Source organism: Festucalex cinctus, chromosome 16 (assembly GCF_051991245.1).
Source record: "Festucalex cinctus isolate MCC-2025b chromosome 16, RoL_Fcin_1.0, whole genome shotgun sequence".
NCBI classification, from domain to species: domain Eukaryota; kingdom Metazoa; phylum Chordata; class Actinopteri; order Syngnathiformes; family Syngnathidae; genus Festucalex; species Festucalex cinctus.
In genome coordinates, this window is record NC_135426.1 from 13,729,233 (window position 1) to 13,751,399 (window position 22,167).

General features: G+C 41.4%; 1 protein-coding gene across 1 annotated transcript; it reads left to right on the forward strand.

The window, feature by feature from the left end:
• The first annotated feature begins 2 nt into the window (after positions 1 to 2).
• LOC144003107 (RAS guanyl-releasing protein 2) lies at positions 3 to 19,517 on the forward strand. Its single transcript, XM_077498946.1, has 17 exons — positions 3 to 98; positions 4,354 to 4,451; positions 4,540 to 4,642; positions 4,709 to 4,765; positions 4,832 to 4,963; positions 6,315 to 6,465; positions 6,561 to 6,734; positions 9,273 to 9,389; positions 10,408 to 10,689; positions 10,773 to 10,847; positions 11,318 to 11,440; positions 11,518 to 11,633; positions 11,713 to 11,854; positions 15,573 to 15,609; positions 16,030 to 16,188; positions 17,401 to 17,462; positions 18,870 to 19,517. Exons 2-16 carry the CDS (start codon positions 4,382 to 4,384, stop codon positions 17,457 to 17,459), a joined length of 1,797 nt encoding a protein of 598 aa, XP_077355072.1. The 5' UTR covers positions 3 to 98; positions 4,354 to 4,381; the 3' UTR covers positions 17,460 to 17,462; positions 18,870 to 19,517.
• The last annotated feature ends 2,650 nt before the right edge of the window (positions 19,518 to 22,167 follow it).

Here is a 22,167-nt window from a genome sequence, read left to right on the forward strand (position 1 = left end):
GGGGGGGTAGGGGGGGAGCAAATGTTCCTGCTCACTCCACTGTTGGTATCAGTGTTCCAGCTGCGTACGAAGGGCATGGGAACCGTCCTCCTCTAAAGGTAAGACAAAATGAGGCTTCTCTCCCCCTCTCTTACTTATAAAGTCACTTTCGGAAATTTACTATATTTAAGCTACATTCTATTTAATTGGCACCTGCGCCTAATAAAACAGTCTTGCTACATTTAACACAACAACCCGAGTGGCGTGTTGCCATTGCTGCACAGAAGCACAGCCGGTGATAAACACATTCCACATATACTCGAGAGCATGGAGGAATGCCCAGTCCGAAAATAGACGTCATGTGTAAAAGTGACTTGCATATGTTTGGGAAGCGCCTTGTAACTTACTTTGCATGCACCCTCATGACCGCTGTGTGAAACAGGCTGCAGGTGTTTTGACTCAGTGGTGATTTTCAAGCATATTTGGGTGCCAGACCTGATTATTACTTCCCTTGCAACATCTTTAGTACTCAACAAATATTTGCACATGTGTTTCTTGGAGGCAGAGCAGTCGGATTTAGGCACTAATCTGAAGTCTTAAAGTCTTAGCAGCTGTCAGGAAGCAAACAAAAAAAAAAAAAAGGGGGTAAAAAAACCTTTTGCATTTTTATTAATAGGATGCTCCTATTTCTGAACTTTGCAATGATCAAAATGAGGCCAGATGTCATTGTATGTGATCTGACAAAGATGAATAAACCAATCCCAAATCGATTTAATTAAGCATTTCCATCGCTGCAATCTCAATATAATGGAAGCGGTGCCATCTCCACTTTTCTTCTTCCTTCCATCGTGTGCTGCAGTGCAATTACTTCAGGCCACCCTTGATATTAATATCGCCTCTGGCTCACCTCCTCCGCCTTCACCGGCACTCGGGCCCTAATTGGCTCCATTGTTGAAGGGTGGCTGCTTGATGCCAGAAAATATTAGAGGAGGATAGAAGGCAGACATACGACACAATCAGTTCGTTTCTTGACCTTATGGAAACTTTCCATTTCATTTTATCAAAAAGGGCACAGGCTGTGGAATTGGTTAATCAACGCCTCACCGTCAACAAGGCGAGGGAAACGAGGAGGGTGGGAACTTGAGGAGCCGCAAAATCAAGCCATGGTCAAGAAAGATTTGCCTGATTGCTGGATGGATAGAATGCCACAATCTGAGTTCAGTGAACTAAAAAAAAAATAGTCTCACTTCTGCTGATGTGAAAGTATGATGGCAGGCAATTCTCGGGTTTGTGGTCTCCTCAGTTTATAAGATTAGAAAACATAAACAGGAACTATAGCTGGCGCTGAAACGACCTTTCAGGCTGTGAGCAGGTGAAATGAAACTGAGAATTCAGACAAAACAAAATAACTAACCCGGAATGACATGTTGAAAACCGACTGCAGGAGGAAATGAAGCGCAGATAAACGTAAAACTGTAGCAGAAGATGTGCACGCCATATTAACACATTCATTGCCAGACCAGATAAAAAAAAAATGCATTATTTGACGTCTTTTTCCGTCAATGGCAGTGAATGAGTTAAACATGGTAAAAATCAATGAAGCAATTATAAATTGTTGATATAATGTACAGCAGGGGTGTCCAAACTTTTTCCTCTGAGGGCCACATACAGAAAAATAGAAAGCTGTAAAGGCCACTTTGATTTTTTTTTTAGTTATTTATTAACACATTCATTGCCAGACCAGAAAAAAATGCATCATTTGACGTCTTTTTCCGTCAATGGCAGTGAATGAGTTAAAAACAACACTTCCCAGTTCATTCAGAGTAGTGGTTCAAAAGCTGGGTTCGAGCAGGGATTCGGTGGGTCGGTCTCTTTCTGTGTGATGACAACAAGAGCATATACAAGCATAATTCGTTGAGGAAACAGGAAGCAAGATAAGCAAAACAACCACTGGCCTGCTTTAGGATTCACCAGAGATCCATAACTCTTAATGGCTGTCAAAAAAAAAAAAAAAAAAAGGCAATGCTGAACATTTCCACTCACATCTGTATGTGGAATTTGTGGATGCCAGCATAAACAGGAAGTGACTTTTATGGCTTCAACATTGCAGAGCAAGCAGAAGATGAGTGAAATCTTGAACAGAGTAAAAAAAAAAAAAAAAAAAAGAAACGTTTGAAATGTTTGTTCTTATACACAACTTCCAGCGTAGTCAGGGTTTCACAAAGGAAGTTGTGTGATCAAAAAGAGGAAGTGAGAACGCAAGCCTTTACATTGCATCCATTCCAAGTGTGTCAACACACACCCGGACACGCCGGCACACCTTTCCTGCGTTTGTTGTGGGGCGAACGGTCACATCTGGTTCAAGGACAGAAGTGTGAACAGGAAACGGAAAGCAAAAGTCTGACACAGTGATCCATTGTAGCAGCACATTGTTACAGGCTTCACACTTCGGATTTGTGGGCGTGAGCTCCGTTTTGTGATGTATTTTCTCAGAAAAAAACATCAGGTGCGAACTGAATATAGCCTGGCTTGGATAGAGGCATTGCGATTGGCTGGCAACCAGTTCAGGGTGTGCCCCGCCTACTGCCCGAAGACAGCTGGAATAGGCTCCAGCACCCCCGCGACCTTTGTGAGGAAGAAGCGGTTACGATAATGGATGGATAGATGGATGGATAGAGGCAATTGCTTTATTGAACAAAATAAAAATACAAATAAATAAAAATAAATAAAATAATAATAATAATAATGGTTTGGATAGAGGTAGGATGGTTCTATTTCAATTGCTTTATTGAGCAAAAAATACAATAAATACAATAATAATAATAATAATAATAATAATAATAATAATAATAATACTTTAATGGTTTGGATAGAGGTAGGATGGTTCTATTTCAATTGCTTTATTGAGCAAAAAATACAATAAATACAATAATAATAATAATAATAATAATAATAATAATGGTTTGGATAGAGGTAGGATAGTTCTCTTTCAATTGCTTTATTGAGCAAAAAATAAATAAAATAAAATAAGGTAATACTACTACTACTAATAATAATTCTGATAATAATAATAATAATAATGATAACTAATAATAATAACAATAATAATTTAATATTTGGATAGAGGTAGGATAGTGCTCTTTCAATTGCTTTATTGAGCAAAAAATACAAATAAATATAATAATGATAATAAATAATCAAAAATGAATGAATAAATAAATAGATAAATAAATAAATAAAGCATTTTCTTGCCGACGGCCTCAACAGCGGCTAATGCTAAACCCAGTAGACAATCTGCCCTTTCTCTGTCATTTGCTGCCATTTCAAGCCAGGTACACACTGAACGTCTTTCTCATCCAATACCTTGTGAGAAGACCAACATCTGAATTTGAGGGGGTGGCTCAGAGGGCGTTGAGGCAAATCAGTCACCACACAAATGAGCATGGGCTCAAGGTATTTACTAGCATGGCTGATCAATAGCAGTGTCATCAATCAACGCTAGTTCGGATGTGTCTCGTGGAGCTAGTTTGCCAAAACGATCCATTTGTATTCTCTCCCCAAAAGAGAACAACAAATGGGGTAAAAGCAGCAATCCAGAGATGAAGTGACATTTTCCAGCCACGTCGCAGATGGCGCACAGTCAGAACTGACCTGTCAAGCTCCCTTTCCTCCCCGTCCCGCCGCTCTCTATAATCTACCGGATCGAAGGGCTTGACTTGCCATCACCAGGCAACCACGCATGACACAAAAGCCCCCTCAGTGGAGGAAAGAGGAAAAGGGGCTTGTTGAGTGCGCTCATTTTTAGGACTGTTTGTTCTGTTGAACTGTTGACAAATTACAGCTTCCATTTTCGGACCTGAAATTGATCACATACCTCTAGAATGGCCACTTGGGAACATACCTGTATGCAAGTGAAAAAGGTGTGCAGTTTCATCTTCTGGCCACAAGTGGCAGTAGCGATTCAAACTTCAATTTTCTGCATTAAGCAGCTTTAAAAAGGTACCTTATTCTTTCTTTTCGGAGAAAAGGCTCCTTCTTTTATCGATTTCCCCGCAGAGGCGTGTGCCCGCGTGTGTGTATGCGCGAGGCCGGGAGCCGGTGAAGCTTGTAATTGAGTGTGTCCGCGGAGATGGCACAGTGGAAGCCTTCATTGCGCCACAGCCACACATATGTGGCGTCGTTGTTGTGACGCCTCACGAAAGCAAAGAATATACATTGATGAGTGACACTGTGGTTGCCACGGTTACCTCCCCGTGTACTCGTAAGACATATTTGTACATGTTTCCCCAACAATCTGTTGCAAATGTTTGCTAATATGACGTAGAGGAGGCAAATCCAGGTCCAGGAAGTAATTAAAACTGTTTTTGTGTATAGTGTGACAGTACGGAAAGCGGGGACGGTTATGGAGCCCACCACGTGTGAGCAGTCAACTACAGTGGACGACTTGGTGGAGGCGTGCATACGAGCGTTCGGTTTGTCATTTTAGCCATTTTTTTTTTTATTTTTTTTTTAAACTGACTTTCTAATGCTAATCATTCTTCTCGTATTTTATTTTTTTAGATGAGAAGGGGGTATTGGGGGACCCTTCCCTGGTGCGTATGTTCCTCATGATGCACCCTTGGTACATCCCATCGACTGACATGGCTGCCAAGTTGGTGCACAAGTATCCTTCATTTTGATTGAAGTGGCGTTTTAAGGGTGGAAGGTTTCTCCTTGATTCTTTTGTTAGATCTCAAGAGGATGGCTGCACGGCAGAGCGTCGAAGCAGAATATGCCACCTTGTCAAGTAAAACAGTCTGATCCACACCAATCACGTTTTGCCAAAGAGTCACACGACGTTTACGCTCGACAGGTATTGGATCTCCGAATTTCCCGCCGAGTTCGATTTGAACCCGGAGCTGGCCGAGCAGATGAAGGGCTTTAAAGACCTCCTAAGCACGGAGGGCAACGAGCGCCAGAGCCAGCTGATTGACATCGAGAGCGTGTAAGCCAACCAAAAGTTCTCCCAGTCTGTTTCTTTGATCATCCTTGGCTCGTAAACGCTCGTAAATTTTTTTGGCGAGACCTCAGCAGGCCTTTAATGGCCCTAAAGGATGAGCTTGGAGCAGATGTTGCAGATTATAGCTATTATATGCCGTATCTCTATCATCTGTGTCTATGTTTAGGGGAGACCGGGGCTAGTTGTATCACTTGTTATACTTTTATATATTGCTTGGAATCAATACATCATATATAAACAAAACGTATACCAGAGGAAAGACCAAATTCTTGGATACATTTTTTGTATTCATGTAATTTTCGTACTTTGTGTCAGTGCAGTTATAAGCCATCAAATAGAGGGAGTGAACATGTGACATGTTGCCCCACCAATGGGTAAGTTGTCACATTATATGGGGTAAGATGTCACATTGGATTTTGCAACTAATAAAACAAGGACAAAATTACCCTTGTTCTCCAGGTTTTTGTTTTTGTTTTTTTTGTTTGCTTTTCCAGCCAGAGAAATTGTTCATCATCGATCTTGAAAATTTACCATAGTCATTGAGCAAACTAACATAAAATATTATAAAATACATTAAAGTCCTTAGAAACTGCTGGCATATAGGTCATAACTCTCAGCCTCAAATACCTGATTTGCTTCCCTTCTACTGGAAATTTGAGATTAAATTTAATTTCCAAAAATAAAGCAATGGATGGCTGGATGGTTGATTCTGAAACTTAAACCAGTCCTGACATATGAGCATACTGTAGTTATAACAACTGGAAAATCCATTTTTAAACAATGAAACAAAACCTAGCAAACTAAATTCCTCACAAGAACAATTCTGGCAGAAGTAAAAAGAGTTGCCAGAGGTGCATTTTTCATTGGCCCATTCTTTGCATATGTGACAACAAACCCCCAAATGACTGAGACAAGTTGCCCCAAACTACCAAGTTGGCTTATACTTGCTCTAGTTTAAAGTTAGCTTAAAACAGAGCAGTGACTGAGACATGACAAGATGCCCAAATCTCTCCTCTAATGAGTCCACATGATTTGCTGCTAGAATTTGTCGATGTACAACCCCTGTTTCAAAATATGTGAAGGTGAAAAAATATACTCTGGGCTGTGCAAAACAAATAACTGGCACTCGTGTCAGCTCACAATGTGCTCGTCTCTTCTCAGACAGTACACAACCCCTGACCATTTATACGAAGAAAACTAGTATTCCACTTTTTCTTTGCGCCCTCTGGTGGAGAAGAAAATTACAACGTGACAACTTACCCGTGATACAACTAGCCAGGGTCTCCCCTACGTATCATCTTTCGTCTTTGCACTGAATCCTTGTCATTGCGCTTAGGCCGTCTTACGAATGGAAGCGTCAGGTGACTCAGCGTGTCCCGTCCGTCTCCAAAAAGAGAAAAATGTCTTTGCTCTTTGACCACCTTGACTCCTGTGAACTGGCTGAGCACCTGACCTACCTGGAGTACAAATCCTTCTGCAAGATTTTGGTCAGTAGCGCCGCCGTCGTGAGGTCGAACTCGGCAACGAACCTCGGATTGATTTCAACGCCGTGCGGCCGTGTTTTTTTAAATTTTTTTTTTAGTTTCAGGATTACCACAGCTTTGTGATGCACGGCTGCACGGTGGACAACCCCGTGCTGGAGCGCTTCATCACGCTTTTCAACAGCGTCTCCCAGTGGATCCAGCTCATGGTGCTCAGTAAGCCCACGGCGCCTCAGAGAGCCTCGGTCATCTCGCACTTTATCAGGGTCGCACAGGTCTGTCTATGTCTTCTTTAACTCATTTACTCCCAAAAACGTATAAATACGTTCTATTTTAAATATTACCATGCTCCCAAAGATGTATTTATACGTTTTGGCTTTGATGCAGCCTCTGAACTGAAGAGAATGCTTGAAGCAATGGTAGTTATTACAAAAGTGGCCAGCAGATGGCAGCAGAGTATAAGAGATCAAAAAGCTCTTTCCCCCCTAGTTTTAAACAGATTTGTAAATAATGATGAAACTTAACCATATTTTAATGCTAATTGATGCAAAATGGGAAAAGATAGAAACATACGTTTTTTTTCCTGATGAAAGAAGAGGCTCTAATCTTTCTTTAGGTAGATTTCATGTTTTTATAGCAATAAGACACAATATTCTATGGGCCTTGCAAAATCAGTCAAAATCCAGTAAAACAGCGAGAATGTCCTGGGAGTGAATGAGTTAATTACCAGCACTCCTTTTGTACATCTTAAATCACGAGTTATGTTCTAGCCAAGACGCCTGCTATTACCGTTCCCATTTCCTACATTCCTATACTCCTATTTGCTGCCTTAAATGGTGCTCGTTATCCTTTCAGCTTTGCTGTAATTGACATTGCGCCAGCTGATGCTATCGCTTTGTTCTATTCGTAAACACGACATGTCTCGTTCATGTTGTAAGCCAAAGAGATAACACGAGCACAGGACGGCCATCTTGGAACAGGGCTGCTCGATCACTCATAACATTACGGTCAATGGAGCACAGACTTTAAAATAACTGTACGGTAAATCCGCCAAATTCTCAACTGATTTTCATTTTTGTGGCTAGATATGACATGAGAGATGTCATAAACAACTATTCGGCAGTAAAAAACATACTAATAAATTCAAAAATTCAGCCATGTTAATAAGGTTTGTAATAGGGATGTAACGATAAGCACAATATCGTGATATCGTGATATTAACACTGCCACAATATAATCATCGTCATGTTCACGATATTTAAATGCAACACATCTGTTCAAAAAGTCAGGTTGATTTCCATTTGTGGCAGTTGTAGCAACCTCTGGTGGCCAGATTTTTAGTGCAGTTTAATTTCCATTAGGGATGTTTTGGCCCTTCTGTTTAAAATCTACCTTAATTGTCAGATGAAGGGGAACATATGTCTGTGAAGTAAGTCAGTATGTGGAGAAACTCAATGTGTGCGTGCATTAAATATCGCCAACTCCCCACAATATCGTGATAGTTATCGTATCGTGAGCTTCATGTCGTATCGTGACATTTGGATATCGTTGCATCCCTAGTTTGTAATGAACCAATTCTTTTTTAAATCCGTCAAGAATTTTCAGAGAGTTATGAGTATTTAAGTGAGTAATTCATCCAACTTGACACCGACGACACAGCGAACCAGAGAAGTCCCCCCCCGTCCCAAGATGGCCGACCAATGGTGATGCTGCTGATTACGTTGTGAGACATTTAGTGTTTATATCTATGGTGCTATTCATGTTGTTTGGTTTAGTTGTGTTTTGTCATGTTGTCTCCCTTTGTCAATGTAATGTCAAATTTGATCATGTCCATCTTTGCTTGTCATCCCGGTCCCTCGTGTCATCCACTCAGGTCCTTCAGCCACGTGTCTTGTCCAGGTGTCTCTCGTTGTCTTGTTAGTGTGTATTTAATTCCCTGCTTTCTTTGTCGGCTTATTGTCTTTCTTTTGTTTTGTCCTTTGTGCAATCTTACGTCTTGTTTTTTTTTGGACACCTAATATTTTTGTTATTAAATTCATTTGCTTTTTTTGAATATCTTTGCCTCCATGCCTCATTCACCAACGTTAATCCTCGCAAGTCATCTCATTTGGCCATCTGCTCTTCTTCCGTTATGTCTTCCTCTTCATCTGCCGTTAATGATGCTCCTGAACTGCAATACGTAATACCATGAGGTATCCCACAATTTGTTAATATCCTCCCAGTTGAAATGGCCTACCACGTTTGGTGGAGCTTATGCTGGGGCAAAAATGATGCTGGAGGTGATTTCGTTTGAACAGGAGGCAGCACAGAGGGCAACGATGACAGCCTGAACATTTCTCTCAGCTTCCCCCAGGGTGCAATTGTTGCGTTGCATATGAAGGGCATGCGACAACTCTTTCAATTTGGTGCAGGCAGCTCGGAACACGTGCTCCAATCGGGAGTTTATTTTGCAATCGGTATTGACGGCAAACACCTAAAATGGAACATTTTGTCGGTCGTAGTTGCTCAGCAAACACCAGACTGCTTCCACTTTGCTTCAGCGGTTGATTTTAAACGGGCGACCTGAATGAGTTGATCCCCCTCAGGCGGCCCTCCCACACAGCTGCGACCAGATCGATTTTTGCAGGGTGACGCCACGCAGGCTGAAGGGCATCACGGGTCCCTGCGGAGGGCCATTCACAATTTGGTACAACTTTGATGTCATCCGGTTAAAGCACTAACTGTGCATAACCTTTTTATTTGTGGACCTCACCTTACCTTAGTCCTTTAATTCCAAAATTGAAGAACAGTTGTTTACTTTTGCTCTTCAACAGAAACTCCTGCAGCTGCAGAACTTCAACACACTGATGGCGGTGGTGGGCGGCCTTAGCAACAGCTCCATTTCACGACTCAAAGACACGCAAGCGCACGTCAGTGCTGAAACTAACAAGGTGACCATTTGCCGGTTGTTTGATAGGTATTACTGGATTGGGTATTCTGTTAAGTAAATTTTACTCTAAACATAGTATCATGGGTTCCACTCGAAGCAGAGTGAAATTTACACTTGGAAGATTAAAAACAATAAGTCACTCAAGGGTTGAGGAATAAACCCTCAACTTGAGGTTATTGTCTGAGTCATGCACCGTGTGTTAATATATCATTTGTGTCAGCTGGAATCTACAGAACTGCATTCATTTGAAAACAAACAAACAAACATCACTACTTTGTTTTTCTTTTTTTGGGGGGTGGGACCTTTGTTTTTATGTGTATTTTGAAAATTTTTCTGTTTTCCTAATTTTTTGTTTTTCCGTTTTGCTGAATTATTTGTTTTCTGTCATAAAAAAAAATCAGACAAATGGGGGAATAATATTCAGAAAAACGTGAGGAAAAAAATATTCAGAAAAACAGAAAAAAAATCAGACAATTGGGGGAATAATATTCAGAAAAACGTGAGGAAAAAAATAGTCAGCAAAACAGAAAAAAAAATCAGAAAACAGGGAATAAAATATTTTTTAAAAATTACCCCCCCCCCCCCCCCCCCAAAAAAAAAAAAAAAACAAAAACAAAAAAACAAAGCACCCCCCCTAAAAAAAAACAACAACATTGTCAGACACCCCCAAATAAGTGAATGAAATATGCTTCTGTAGGAGTCCTTGTAACTCCAAGATGGTTTTTGGTCTCCTTTTGGATATAAGCAAACAGTAGGAGTGGCATAGCTCAGGTGGTAAAGTGACAGTGTCCCAAGCTGAAGGTCGTGAGTTTGTTCTTCAACCTGAGTGTACCTTTAAAAATAAATAAACAAGTAAAATTTAGTCAAAATCTCTCCTTGCAAAATTTACTTAAAATTTCAATAGTCTCTGTTTAGAGTGAAATTTACTCAACACAGAATTTACTGTGTACCTTTTCCCCAAATGTATGTGGATGTCATCGATAATGGCACCACTTTCAATCGCCATCCGACCTTTTCAGGTTTTTAACAGTCTCATCGAGCTTGTGACGTCATGCGGCAACTACACGCAGTACCGAAAACGCTTCTCTGAAAGCTCCGGCTTTCGATTTCCCATCCTGGGCGTGCACCTGAAAGATCTGATCGCCGTGCACGTGGCGCTGCCGGACTGGACTGACAAGGAGAAGACGCGGGTCAACTTGGCCAAAACCCAACAGCTGTACGTCATCCTGCAGGAGCTGGCAATGATACAGAACACGCCGCCCAACGTGGACGCCAACACGGACCTCCTGAACCTCTTGACAGTGGGTGCTGGGGATGCTGGATAAAAACAAAAAACAAAACACCATTTGTCTTAATCGGGTGTAATAAGCAGAAATGTGCACAGGTATCTCTGGACCAGTATCATACAGAGGAGGAGATCTACCAGATGTCTTTGCAGAGGGAACCTCGCAAGTCGGCGGTAAGCAACAGCGTGAAACGACAGTTCCAGAGTGTGGATGTCATGTGCTGGAGGTTGGATCCCAAAGCGCAGACACAAATAAGGATTTAACTATTTATTCATATCGAGAGGCGTAAAACAAACTTGACTAGACGAGAAACAAAGAGAGTTGCACAGAGGGACAGAAAGCAATAATCCGGCAAAACACACGATTCTCAGACTGCGCCTACAGACAGTGAATCGATCTGATTGGTTGTAGCAAGTAAAGGATTAAAGAACGACATCACATAGGTCCTGACATCACCTAAAGGACATCACATAGCCAAAAACTAGTTGAAACTAGATGGTGGTTATATGATGGTTACATCAGTTCAAAACAGACACTTGACCTCACGGTCATGAACCCAACTTAACAGGTCACGAACTCAAACTTAACCCTGGCGTGACCCCACACATGACAATGGAAAAGTGACCGCAATGTTTGTTTGCAGCAGAACTCCAACCCCGCTCCAGCTCCGGACCCAAAGTCTACCGTGATCGATGAGTGGGCTGTGTCGGTGAAGCCCAACGCTGACCCAACAGTCATTAAGACGCACATTGAGAAGATGGTGGAGGTAACCAAAAATCACGGATAATTGATCTTCTTGGCTCGTTTCATCAAGTCTTCTTCCAATCCCGTTGCCCCACGCAGTCCGTCTTCAAGAACTTCGACACGGATGGCGACGGCCACATATCCAGGGATGAATTTGAGGCCATCAGGAACAACTTTCCTTACCTCAGCAAGTTCGGAGAACTGGACAAGAACCAGTGAGGGCCATTCATCAGTTCGCAGGCGGTAGACGGAAACGGAGGTGCACTAATCCGCGTCCCGTCCCTCCACCCGCAGAGATGGCAAAATCAGCCGAGAGGAGATGATCGACTACTTCATGAGGGCCAGCTCGCTTCTCAACTGCAAGATGGGCTTCATCCACACCTTCGCCGAGGCCACCTACGTCAAGCCCACCTTCTGCGAGCACTGCGCCGGCTTTGTAAGCTATTCTTGAATATTATCTTTGTTAGCTTCTGTGCTTTTAATTTACTTGTTCCCCTTTCAGAAAAGAATCCTTTAGCTCAGGGGTGTCCAAACTTTTTCCTCTGAGGGCCACATACAGAAAAATAGAAAGCTGCAAGGGCCACTTTGATTTTTTTTAAAAGTTATTTATTAACATATTCATTGCCAGACCAGCAAAAAAATGCATCATTTGACGTCTTTTTCCGTCAATGGCAGTGAATGAGTTAAACATGGTAAAAATCAATGAAGCAATTATAAATTTTTGATATAATGTACAGTTACTTATTGAAAACTGCTAACAGTCACAAGGCAAATGGTGACCCTGTGTGCCACTATAATAGATACGCCTCTCCACTGAGTAGCAGCAGAATCCTAACTTGACATTCTGAACCACAACAAGAACAATCGGTCGTAAACTGACCACACTTAAGAACCATTAATTTAATGTGATGTTTTCACAAATTGGATCTTGACACTAAGCAACAAGTGGATGAAACTATTTTTATTTCTGAAACTGAATTAGCTGCAAAGTTGTGTCTTTGTGTAGCTAGAAATGTTTAATCCACCCTCTTCTTTTTCTTTTTTTTTTTTTTTTTTTTTTTAACAGCATTGAAAAATTATATTTAGTATTTGCCGCGAGCCGCCCAAAAATGTATGGCGGGCCGCAAATGGCCCCCGGGCCGTAGTTTGGACACCACTGCTTTAGCTCATACTGCAGAGCTTGCAAAGAGCTTGTGCTCATCTGCTGCCAGGTCAGCTCAGGGCCAGTTATTCTAATCCACAACCACAACCTGGGAGAGAAAGATAATTGTGTGTGCGTGTGTGTGGGGAGCCCTTGACATTTCCCGTAGATGTGAGTGGGCTATAACAAGCATTGTATTATAAAAGGGCATATTTTGGATTTGGCATGCAAACGCCAGAAGGAGAATGCGGTTCTCAAAACAGAAGCCGGGCGAGATAAGGACTCAAGCACATGTCAGCGGCACATCCTCCTCTGCATACTTTCCTTTTGTCCAAACAACGCTAATTATTGGATGTCTGGATGCACATCACATCGTGTGCATCCACTTTCACTTTAGGTCGACGTCATGTAATGTGGCAGTGCAATTCTACACCCCTAAAAATACACGCATATGAAATTAGAAGCACAGCTGGTGAGCGGAAGCTCGCTTATCATCTGCATTTTGCAACAAACAGTTCAGGAAGCATCAACAAAATGACACTTCATTGTTGTCCCTGGGAGGGGAAGATAATTTTTATTTTTATTTATTTTTTTAGCACAAGCACTGTGAGGAGTTTTTATAATGTAATATTAATAACAAAATATATATATATTTTTATATTTTTATTATTTGTTTTTAAATTGCTTATTATTTTTAACATATTTATTTATTTTTTATTTTACTCACTGTATTTTAGTATTTTGATTGGGTTTTTAGTAGAGCTGTCAAACGATTAAATTTTTTCATCAGATTAATCACATCTTAGAATTTTGATTAATCGCGATTAATCGCTTAATTAAAAAGGCTTTTTATCAACACTTTTTGCCCGCCAAATTTAAAATGCACCTGTTATGTGTTAATTTTTTCGGGATTTAATGTTAAGAAGGACGTCATCAGAATTGTTTTGATCCACTGCACATGCTCATCCTCCTCTTTTTCTAATCAGTTAATTACTTGCATAATTTAAAGTGGGGAAAAAAAATGACCCCAATTGTTTGACATGAACAAATATTCTGAATGTCACACTCAAACATTTATTAAATGGTTCACTTTAATGCATATGTTTAACGTAGCCATCCGCTATCAAAATAAAGGATCATCCGCAGTCAAAATTAAAAGTGTGATTAATCTGCGTTAATACATGATTAATGCGATAGTTTTTTATGATTAATTAATTACTTAGCGCTTTAACTTTGACAGCACTAGTTTTTAGTTTTATAGTTGGTTTTACTAGAATTTATGTGTATGATAGTGTGCGGATGTGCAATGTGTAGCACTTTGGAAACGCTTGTTTATAAAATCCATCCATCCATTTTCTTCGCCACTTACTCCTCACAAGGGGTGCTGGAGCCTATCCCAGCCGGCTATGGACAGTAGGCAGGGTACACCCTGAACCGGTTGCTAGCCAATCGCAGGGCATGTTTATAAAATGTGCTCTCGAAATCAAGTGGATTGGATAGAAAAATTGGATTGTATTTTCTCATGGTGTGCAAAGACACTAAAGGTCAGTGAGTGTAGGCAGAGCTAACCCTCCTCACTTTGTTGCCCACTGTGTGTGCATGTGTGTGCGTGCGCGAAGAGGTCAGGATATTTTCTGCCTCCTCAGATGTTGGCGGTGCCGTGTGTGATCTCTCTTTCATGTCATTGTTCCCCCCGTCGTGTGCACCAACACACACCTTCCCTCCGGCATCCCTCTTGATGTCGTCCGCCTCCGTCCTCCGACTGTCCCGCCGAGCTCCAATCTCATGTCGCGCTTCGCGTTTTGCGCGGTTATGTTTTTGCCCTCTTTTCCTGCTATGGTTTTGCACACTTGGGATCAATTTAGAGCGTTCCTAACACTTCAACCCAGTACATCAACTGCTTGAATGTTGTTTTATCTTTACCGATTTACCGCTCCCCCATGCGGGGGTGCTGGAGCCTATCCCAGCTGGCTTCGGGCAGTAGGCGGGGTACACCCTGAACTGGCCGCCAGCCAATCGCAATGGACTATCTGTGCTACAGGGATTTTGATGCACTCAGTAGTTGACTTGTTACTCTTGTGATGGTACGTTGTGTGATTTCTTTCTTTTTTTATTCCTTTCATACTATGCTGGGGAAAAAAACTTGAAAAAAATCAAGTGGATATGTGCAATATGACTTCACATGTATAACAGAACATAAGGTGTTCCACAGGGTTCAATTCTGGGGAGTCTGCTGTTTTAAAGTCCTCCATAAGTATAGAGTTGAGTGATGGGAGTCAGTGTCTTCTAGTCCAGTACAAGTACCTGTCTAGCAAATTCGATGAAAAGGCTAATCTCCCTGTACTTTTTGTTCACCTCTAAACCCCGATAAGTGTCGTCAATTTTGTGGGGGGGGGAAATTCAATAAAGAGTTCAGTGAATGCGAATCGGAAGCTAGTGAGGTTCAGTACCTCCAACAAGGTTAAGAACAACTGTTTTAGGTTTCCATCCTCCAACACATCTAATTCATATGATCAGCTCATCAGCAAGCTTTGCAGAAACATAACGATCCTGATCATTTGATTCAAGTGTATTGGAGGAGGGAATCCTCTCAAACATGCAGGACTGTGGCCCTTGAGGACCGGAGTTTGAAAACGACTATGCCTACACTCTCTCACTTTAGATACTCCACTGCCGCTTTCGAGTGCCCCATTGTTCTTCGTGAGTGTGCGCATGTCGTGGAGACACGAAAAATATCCCAGTGGGAGATACACTTGCACAGAGGCTTTAAACAAATATTTTTACAGCTCAAAATATGCTATATGATTTTTTTCAGGCCTGTAGTGGTTTTTGATTGACAGTTGAGCAGGGCATGGTTTGGTTTTCAAAATTTCAATATTTGTCGATTTCAAAAGCCACATATCACATCCCAAAGCCAAAAAAGATCCAATACAAGTAGTGAAAATTCCGTCTGTGCAATGATAGTGTGAGAGGTTGTAAGCTCTAATCAATCTCTTTATCTTCTTCTTTGAAGATCTGGGGCTTCTACAAGCAGGGCTACAAGTGTAAAGGTAAGCCAAGAGCTGAGACTGACAAATATACACATAACATGTTGCGACATTAAAGCCTCTCTCGTTACATCCAGAAATGTAAACAAATAAGGAAAATAATGATTTTCAATTAACAATGAAGGTCATGTTCAAATCCCCGTCATTCAGACTCCCCCTGGTTTGCAGAATTGTTGTCGGGCCCAGTTGGCCTCGCCGTGTGCTTGTGCGAGTGCTCTTGTGTCTGCATGGCGTGTAGCAGCAACTTCCTAGCTTCGGCGCCCGTCCCTCTGTCTGACCCTCTCTCTCCACCCCGCCCCTCGTCTTTCCGCCGCCCTCCGACTCGCCGCCGCCGCCTCTCCCTGCCTCTCCTCCGAACGGCCCGTCCGGCGCTGCTGTTCCGAAACCTCTCCCTGCCGCCGTCCCTTCCCTCGGTGGACTCAGCCTGCGGGGTCAACTGCCACAAGGCCTGCCGGAGCCGCCTGGCCGTCGAGTGCCGGAAGAGAACCAAGAGCATCAGCCACGAGACGCCGCCGGCTCTGCAGGCCAGATCTTACAGCTTCCCGCCACCTGCCAACCCTCCACCTAACCTCCAGAACACGGGTAAGACCTCCACGACTGCCGGTTCATGAGAAAGCCTATTCCGAAGGATTTAGGGTCAAAGGGTCACATGCACTCCATTTACCATTTTGATCAAATTAAGAGTTTTCATTTTTATGGACTATAAAGTGTTTTTCGTGAAATGTAAAATAAGTAACCAATTTGAGTGATCTGTCAACAAGTCCTCCACGAAGTACCGTATTTTCCGCACTATAAAGCACACCTTCAATGAATGACATATTTGAAAACTTTTTCCATATATAAGGAGCACCACATTATAAGGCGCACCTTCAATGAATGACATATTTTAAAACTTTTTCCATATATGAGGTGCTACAGTAGAGACTGGGGTTACGTTATGCATCCATTAGATGGTGCCGCGCTAAAGGGAATGTCAACAAAACAGTCAGATAGGTCAGTCAAACTTTATTAGTAGATTACAAACCAGCTTTCTGACAACTCCATTCACTCCCAAAATGAATAAACAGCTGTTTTATTATTTTCTCTGAGGTAAACTATTAGTATTAGCTAGCGATCCAAGATGGCGGGCGGGATCTTCTGCTCATGTGCGTCACCGATCGTGCAGGCTCACTGATAGCGTCTTAACAGCGAGACCTCAATATTGATCCATATATAAGGCGCACTGGATTATAAGGCGCATGGTCAGCTTTTGAAAAAATTAAAGGCTTTTAGGTGCACCTTATAGTGCGGAAAATACGGTAATTACCGACGATGAAACACGACAACGTCAGCAAATGCTTTCAGGGCGCCTTATTCAAACGAAGTCGCCACCTTTTATGGAAAGATCTCGCGGAGCTTAAGTGGAATTGTCATCGCGCCAACATCCTCCCGTAGCGCTTTAGTCTCCCTCTCAGCATATGGTGCGTTTGGAAGATATAGTCTTAAAAACAATAGAGATTCATTTGCAATGGAAATGTAATTGGCCCACTGCGGTGATGCCACCAACACACAGATGCAACATTTTTTGTTTTTTTTGTTTTTTTCATCCGATGCCAGCAAAGTGTTGCGCTGCCTCTGGCATCCGCCAGCTGGAGGCTTTTATGTCGACGGGTTAAGCGCCGCTGCCGGGCCACCACAACAAAGTGACAAGATAAACACACAAAAGCTCCACAATTCATTGCCTTTTTTTTTTTTACCCAAATCTGATAGACCAATCAACCTCATGTTTTTGTTGTCTTCTTTGTTTTTTTCCAGTAATCGCTGAGGAGGATTTAGAGGTCGTGGAAGAAGGCATATTTGATGTTCACCTATAACAGGTGAGGAGATGATTGTTTGATTGAATATGACAAACTGTCAAACACAGATAGATACAATAGAAATACTGACAAGCAACAAAAGACAAATTGACAATTCAGTAACAAATCTTGTGGATGTAACAATAACAATAAGAACCAACATAAAAAAAATAAATAAAAATATATATATATATATATATATATATATATATATACAAGCACTCAGACATTCCAGATTAATATCACAGCATCATAAGAACAATTATGAATTTATATGCTCTTCTTGTTTACAAATTTAAGAGACTCAATGTAATGACTAATATCAACCAAAAATACTTTAAAGCATGGATTAAATTTAAGGAATTTTGCTTTGCGAATATGAAATTTCTCTAACAAAATGAAACCACCAACAGTATTGCAAATATCTGTATATTTGTATGCAAACCAAGTCATATTTTTACCCTCAATCTTTATAGCATGGTCAGTCTTTTGAAAAATACATTTTTCTACATCATTCCAGACACACACTGTTAGTCAAACGACAATCATAAAAAGACGATAACGTTTTTTCCCCCCCTTTAATTGCTTTATTGAACAAATTGTAGTAAAAAGTCAAACATGGCAAATATAAAACAAACAATCATCATCACACAACAATCTCAAAATAATAGTAAAGGAAAAGGAAAGAAGAAAAAAATAAATAAAATACACATAAAAAAAATAAAATAAAAATTGCCAGGGGTCTTAAACTAACAAATATTAAAAACACCAAAATCAGAACACAAAATCAAGGTCTTGACAGCCTTCTTATTTTTGGAAGTAGAGATGGACTGTAAATACACATCAATCTCTTTCAAAAACAGAAAAAAAAAAATCGGTTTCGACTTTACACATTTATGAATATAAAACTTAGCAAGTTAAATTAACAGATTAATCAAAAATTATTTTTCAAATGAACTGTCATAGTTGAAAAATCCAAACAAAACATTCGGTAAAGAAAGCTCAAAATTACAATAGATATTGTCCAAAATAAATGTGCAAAAATCTTGCCATAGCTTGCGAGCATAAGTACATTTCCAGAATAGATGCACAAGAGTCTCTGATTTGGAGTCACAGAAGGAGTTCAGATCCATATCACAAACAAATTTAACAAAAAAGGATTTCACAGGATAACAACAAAGACGATAAAGCTCAACTAACCCAAATTCGGGGGTACTGACGTCACTCACTAGGCCACACCCCTTTAAAAGCACACACGACTCACCCAGTATATTTCTTTGATATGATAAAACATGAAAACAATGCAATTTTTCTTAATTTAAACACGTTTTTTTGGTTCAGAAATAAGCATTAATATATATTATGTTTCACATTTGATAACGTTCTTTAATTTTGTAATCTTGAAGTTAGCGTCTTATTCCTTTCCAGGCATTTTGAAATTCGGAGTTTACAGCTGCCTAAAAACGCAGAGACAAAATTCACTGCTGCCACACAGTGGTGGCACACGGTTCCTGCAACATTTGCAACAGCACATTCACTTGGCCACCCGAGACATGCGTAAGATAAGTGCAAAAAGTGTGTGGCCCATGAACAATGTTATATTTGAGTCATGTTGTTGTGCTTGTAGCGGTGCGGTGATTCACTTCCTTGCAGAAAAACAAAACAAAAAAAAACGTTTTCTGGAGAACCACTTTTGATGCAACTTGTATGTTGCTGTGTCTTTGTTGTTGCACGCCAAATGATCATTTTCAGTGGGAAGCACAAAAAAAAAAAAAAAAAAAAAAAATCAGCAAAGAAGCGTGTTTCGTTTTCCCGCAGAGACGCTTTCAGCCGGCGAGTGCCATATTGTGAACATCTGGCATGCTGTTTCCTGTGTGAATAGCTTAAAAAGCTGCCGCTGCCTTGATGAGAAATGTTTGTAATGAGTATTTCTTTTCATTTATCTTCCATTGCAAGCTCCTCGGTCAAATTATTATTATTTTTTTTATTTGGTGTTCCTTTCCTTGTCTGTGCAACACTGTTTGTCAACTGCCTGTTAGATGAATAAAAAGGATGCTGATGTCATAATAATCTGAAGCACATTGTTTTCTCTCTGTCTCTCACTTGTAAGTGTGCGGCCACCTCCGACTGTAGCATCCATCCAGCATCTCTTTTAGCTCATTGATTGATAGCCCCCCCATTCAGCTGCATCAAGGCCCTCCTCGCGCCACTGCCGTTCACAGCCTGCAGTGATATTGATCCAAGAAAAAAAAAAAAAAAGATTCTGAAATGAGGGGAATTGAATAGCGTGGCAGCTAATTATGCCCTGATGACAGCAGGATGGAAATAACCTCACATTGTTAGCTGCCTCTCGCTGAGACCTTGATTGCGAGGAAAGGAAAGATTTAGGCCCTGATAGCGCAAATGCACTTTAGCAAAGATGCCGTTTGCCCGCTGAACAGATGGTGGTGGAATATTACAAGTAAATTTGCCATTTTTTTGCTGCATATACTGACAATTAAAAATATATGGGAACAGGTGAATAGTGTGATAGTTCATATTGATCAACAAATGTTTGACAGGAGAGTCTTCGTGGAGCTGTACCTCAGGTGAAAAACCGGTAATTACTAAGGCTGACCACTTGGTGGCAATGTTGAGCTGTGATAGTCAACTACAAGAGGACCAGTAAGTGTTCACATCACAGCAAACGTGCACACACACATGCTGCACAGATCATATTCATACGTGCTTTCTGTAAAATGACATGCTTATTATTATTATTTTTTGAATGATGTTCAATTACAAACTGGACAAAAGGCATTCACACAAGACCTGTGAGGATCAGCAGCTGGCGCACATGCGTATAGCATCTTCGCAAAAATTCGCATCGCCAACTAACAGCCAGCATGCACATCCGTGATTTGGGACATTTTGACAACATCATCTGTATTCGCATACAAAAGAAACCCAATAGAAGAGTTCTGCGCTCATCTGCATAACCCACCTTGACAGCGGCAGCCACAGGCATGCAATGGAACTAATAGATGCCTCATAATGGCTCAATTTCAAGGCGGGCACACTCAGGAGTTATCCAAAAGGTCCTTTTCCTCTTCTCCGATCAAACATAATCACACATGATGAGTGGCAGGAAAAAGAGAAAAAGGGAGACAGAAAGTCGGGCTCGGTGATAAGCCTACTCGGGGGTGAAACACACTCCATTGATAGTTGCCTATATCATTGTGGTCAGAGGAGGACATTGGTGTTTTTACAAGCTCATAAGCCAGGATTACTCACCAACCTCTATCAGGTTTTTATGAGAAAACGTCTGAAAGGCATGTAAGACCTACCTTTATTAAGGCCTCTTAAGCCGCCTTTATACCCAACAGCAATTGCTGCTTTATGTAAGCATAACCTTGCTTCGTGATGGCTTATAAAGAAAATACCGAAAACTGTGGAGTGTAGGAAATGATGTTAATAATGGTTGAGGAGTAGATCCAAACTTGACGAGCAGGCGGAGAACTGTATTTATTGTATTTATTGATGATGTGACTGCAGTTCGATCGAACCCCATCGGTTCGGTGGAGGTCAACAAACACATTTGACTCATATGATCCTTGACGAATTGCCACGCTTGGCCATCGTTGGCTGCAAGTGATCATGCTGGGAATTGGGTGTGCTCAGTAGTCGACCTGTGGATGTTGTGATGGTATGTCAGCCATTTTGCTGGTGTTCTACTGGATTCTGACTGATTTTGCAAGGCCTACAGAATATTGTGTTATCCATCCATCCATCCATCCATTTTCTGAACCGCTTGCTCCCCGCAAGGGTTGCGGAGGTTGCTGGAGCCTATCTCAGCTGGCTATAGGCAGTAGGCGGGGTATACCCTGGACTGGCCGCCAGCCAATCGCAGGGCACACAGAGAGGAACAACCATCCACACTCACAAGTAGTGTTGTTCCGATACCGTTTTTTGGCCCGCGATACCGATTCCGATACCCAGCTTTGCAGTATCGGCCAATACCAATACCATACTGATACCTAAGGTTTTTTTTCCTCAACATGAAAAAGCTGTCCTGCTATTGGTTCGGAGCATTCAAGGGCCAATAGGATGTCTTACTTCACATGCAGTGAACATGTCACATATCAGTGACTGTCGTGCATGAACAAGACACAAAATGCTGCCTTCAAAATCCTATATTAGCTCTGGAATTAATGGCATCGGCATGTTACTTGTGAGTAGTCACCGATACCGATACCACTGTTTTAATGCAGTATCGGCGCCTCTGCCGATACCAGTATCGGTATCGGAACAACACTACTCACAAGCACACCAAGGGACAATTCGGAGCGCCGAATGAATCTGCCATGCATGTCTTTGGAATGTGGGAGGAGACCGGAGTACCCGGAGAAGACCCACGCAGGCACGGGGAGAACATGCAAACTCCACCCAGGAAGGCTGGACTCGAACCCGAGTCCTCAGTACTGGGAGGCGGACATGCTAACCAGTCAGCACCGTGCCAGATATTGTGTTATGTTGCTATAAAAACATGGAACCTACCAAAAGAAATTCTCTTCTTTCATCAGGAAAAAAGTATATTTATATCTGTTTCTGTTTATATCGTTTCATCATTATTCACAAACCTGTTGAAAAACATGGGTAAAAAGAGCTTGGTGCAACATGGCACTGCCTGATCTCTTATACTCTGCTGCCACCTGCTGGCCATTTTTTATTTTCATTTTTTATTTTT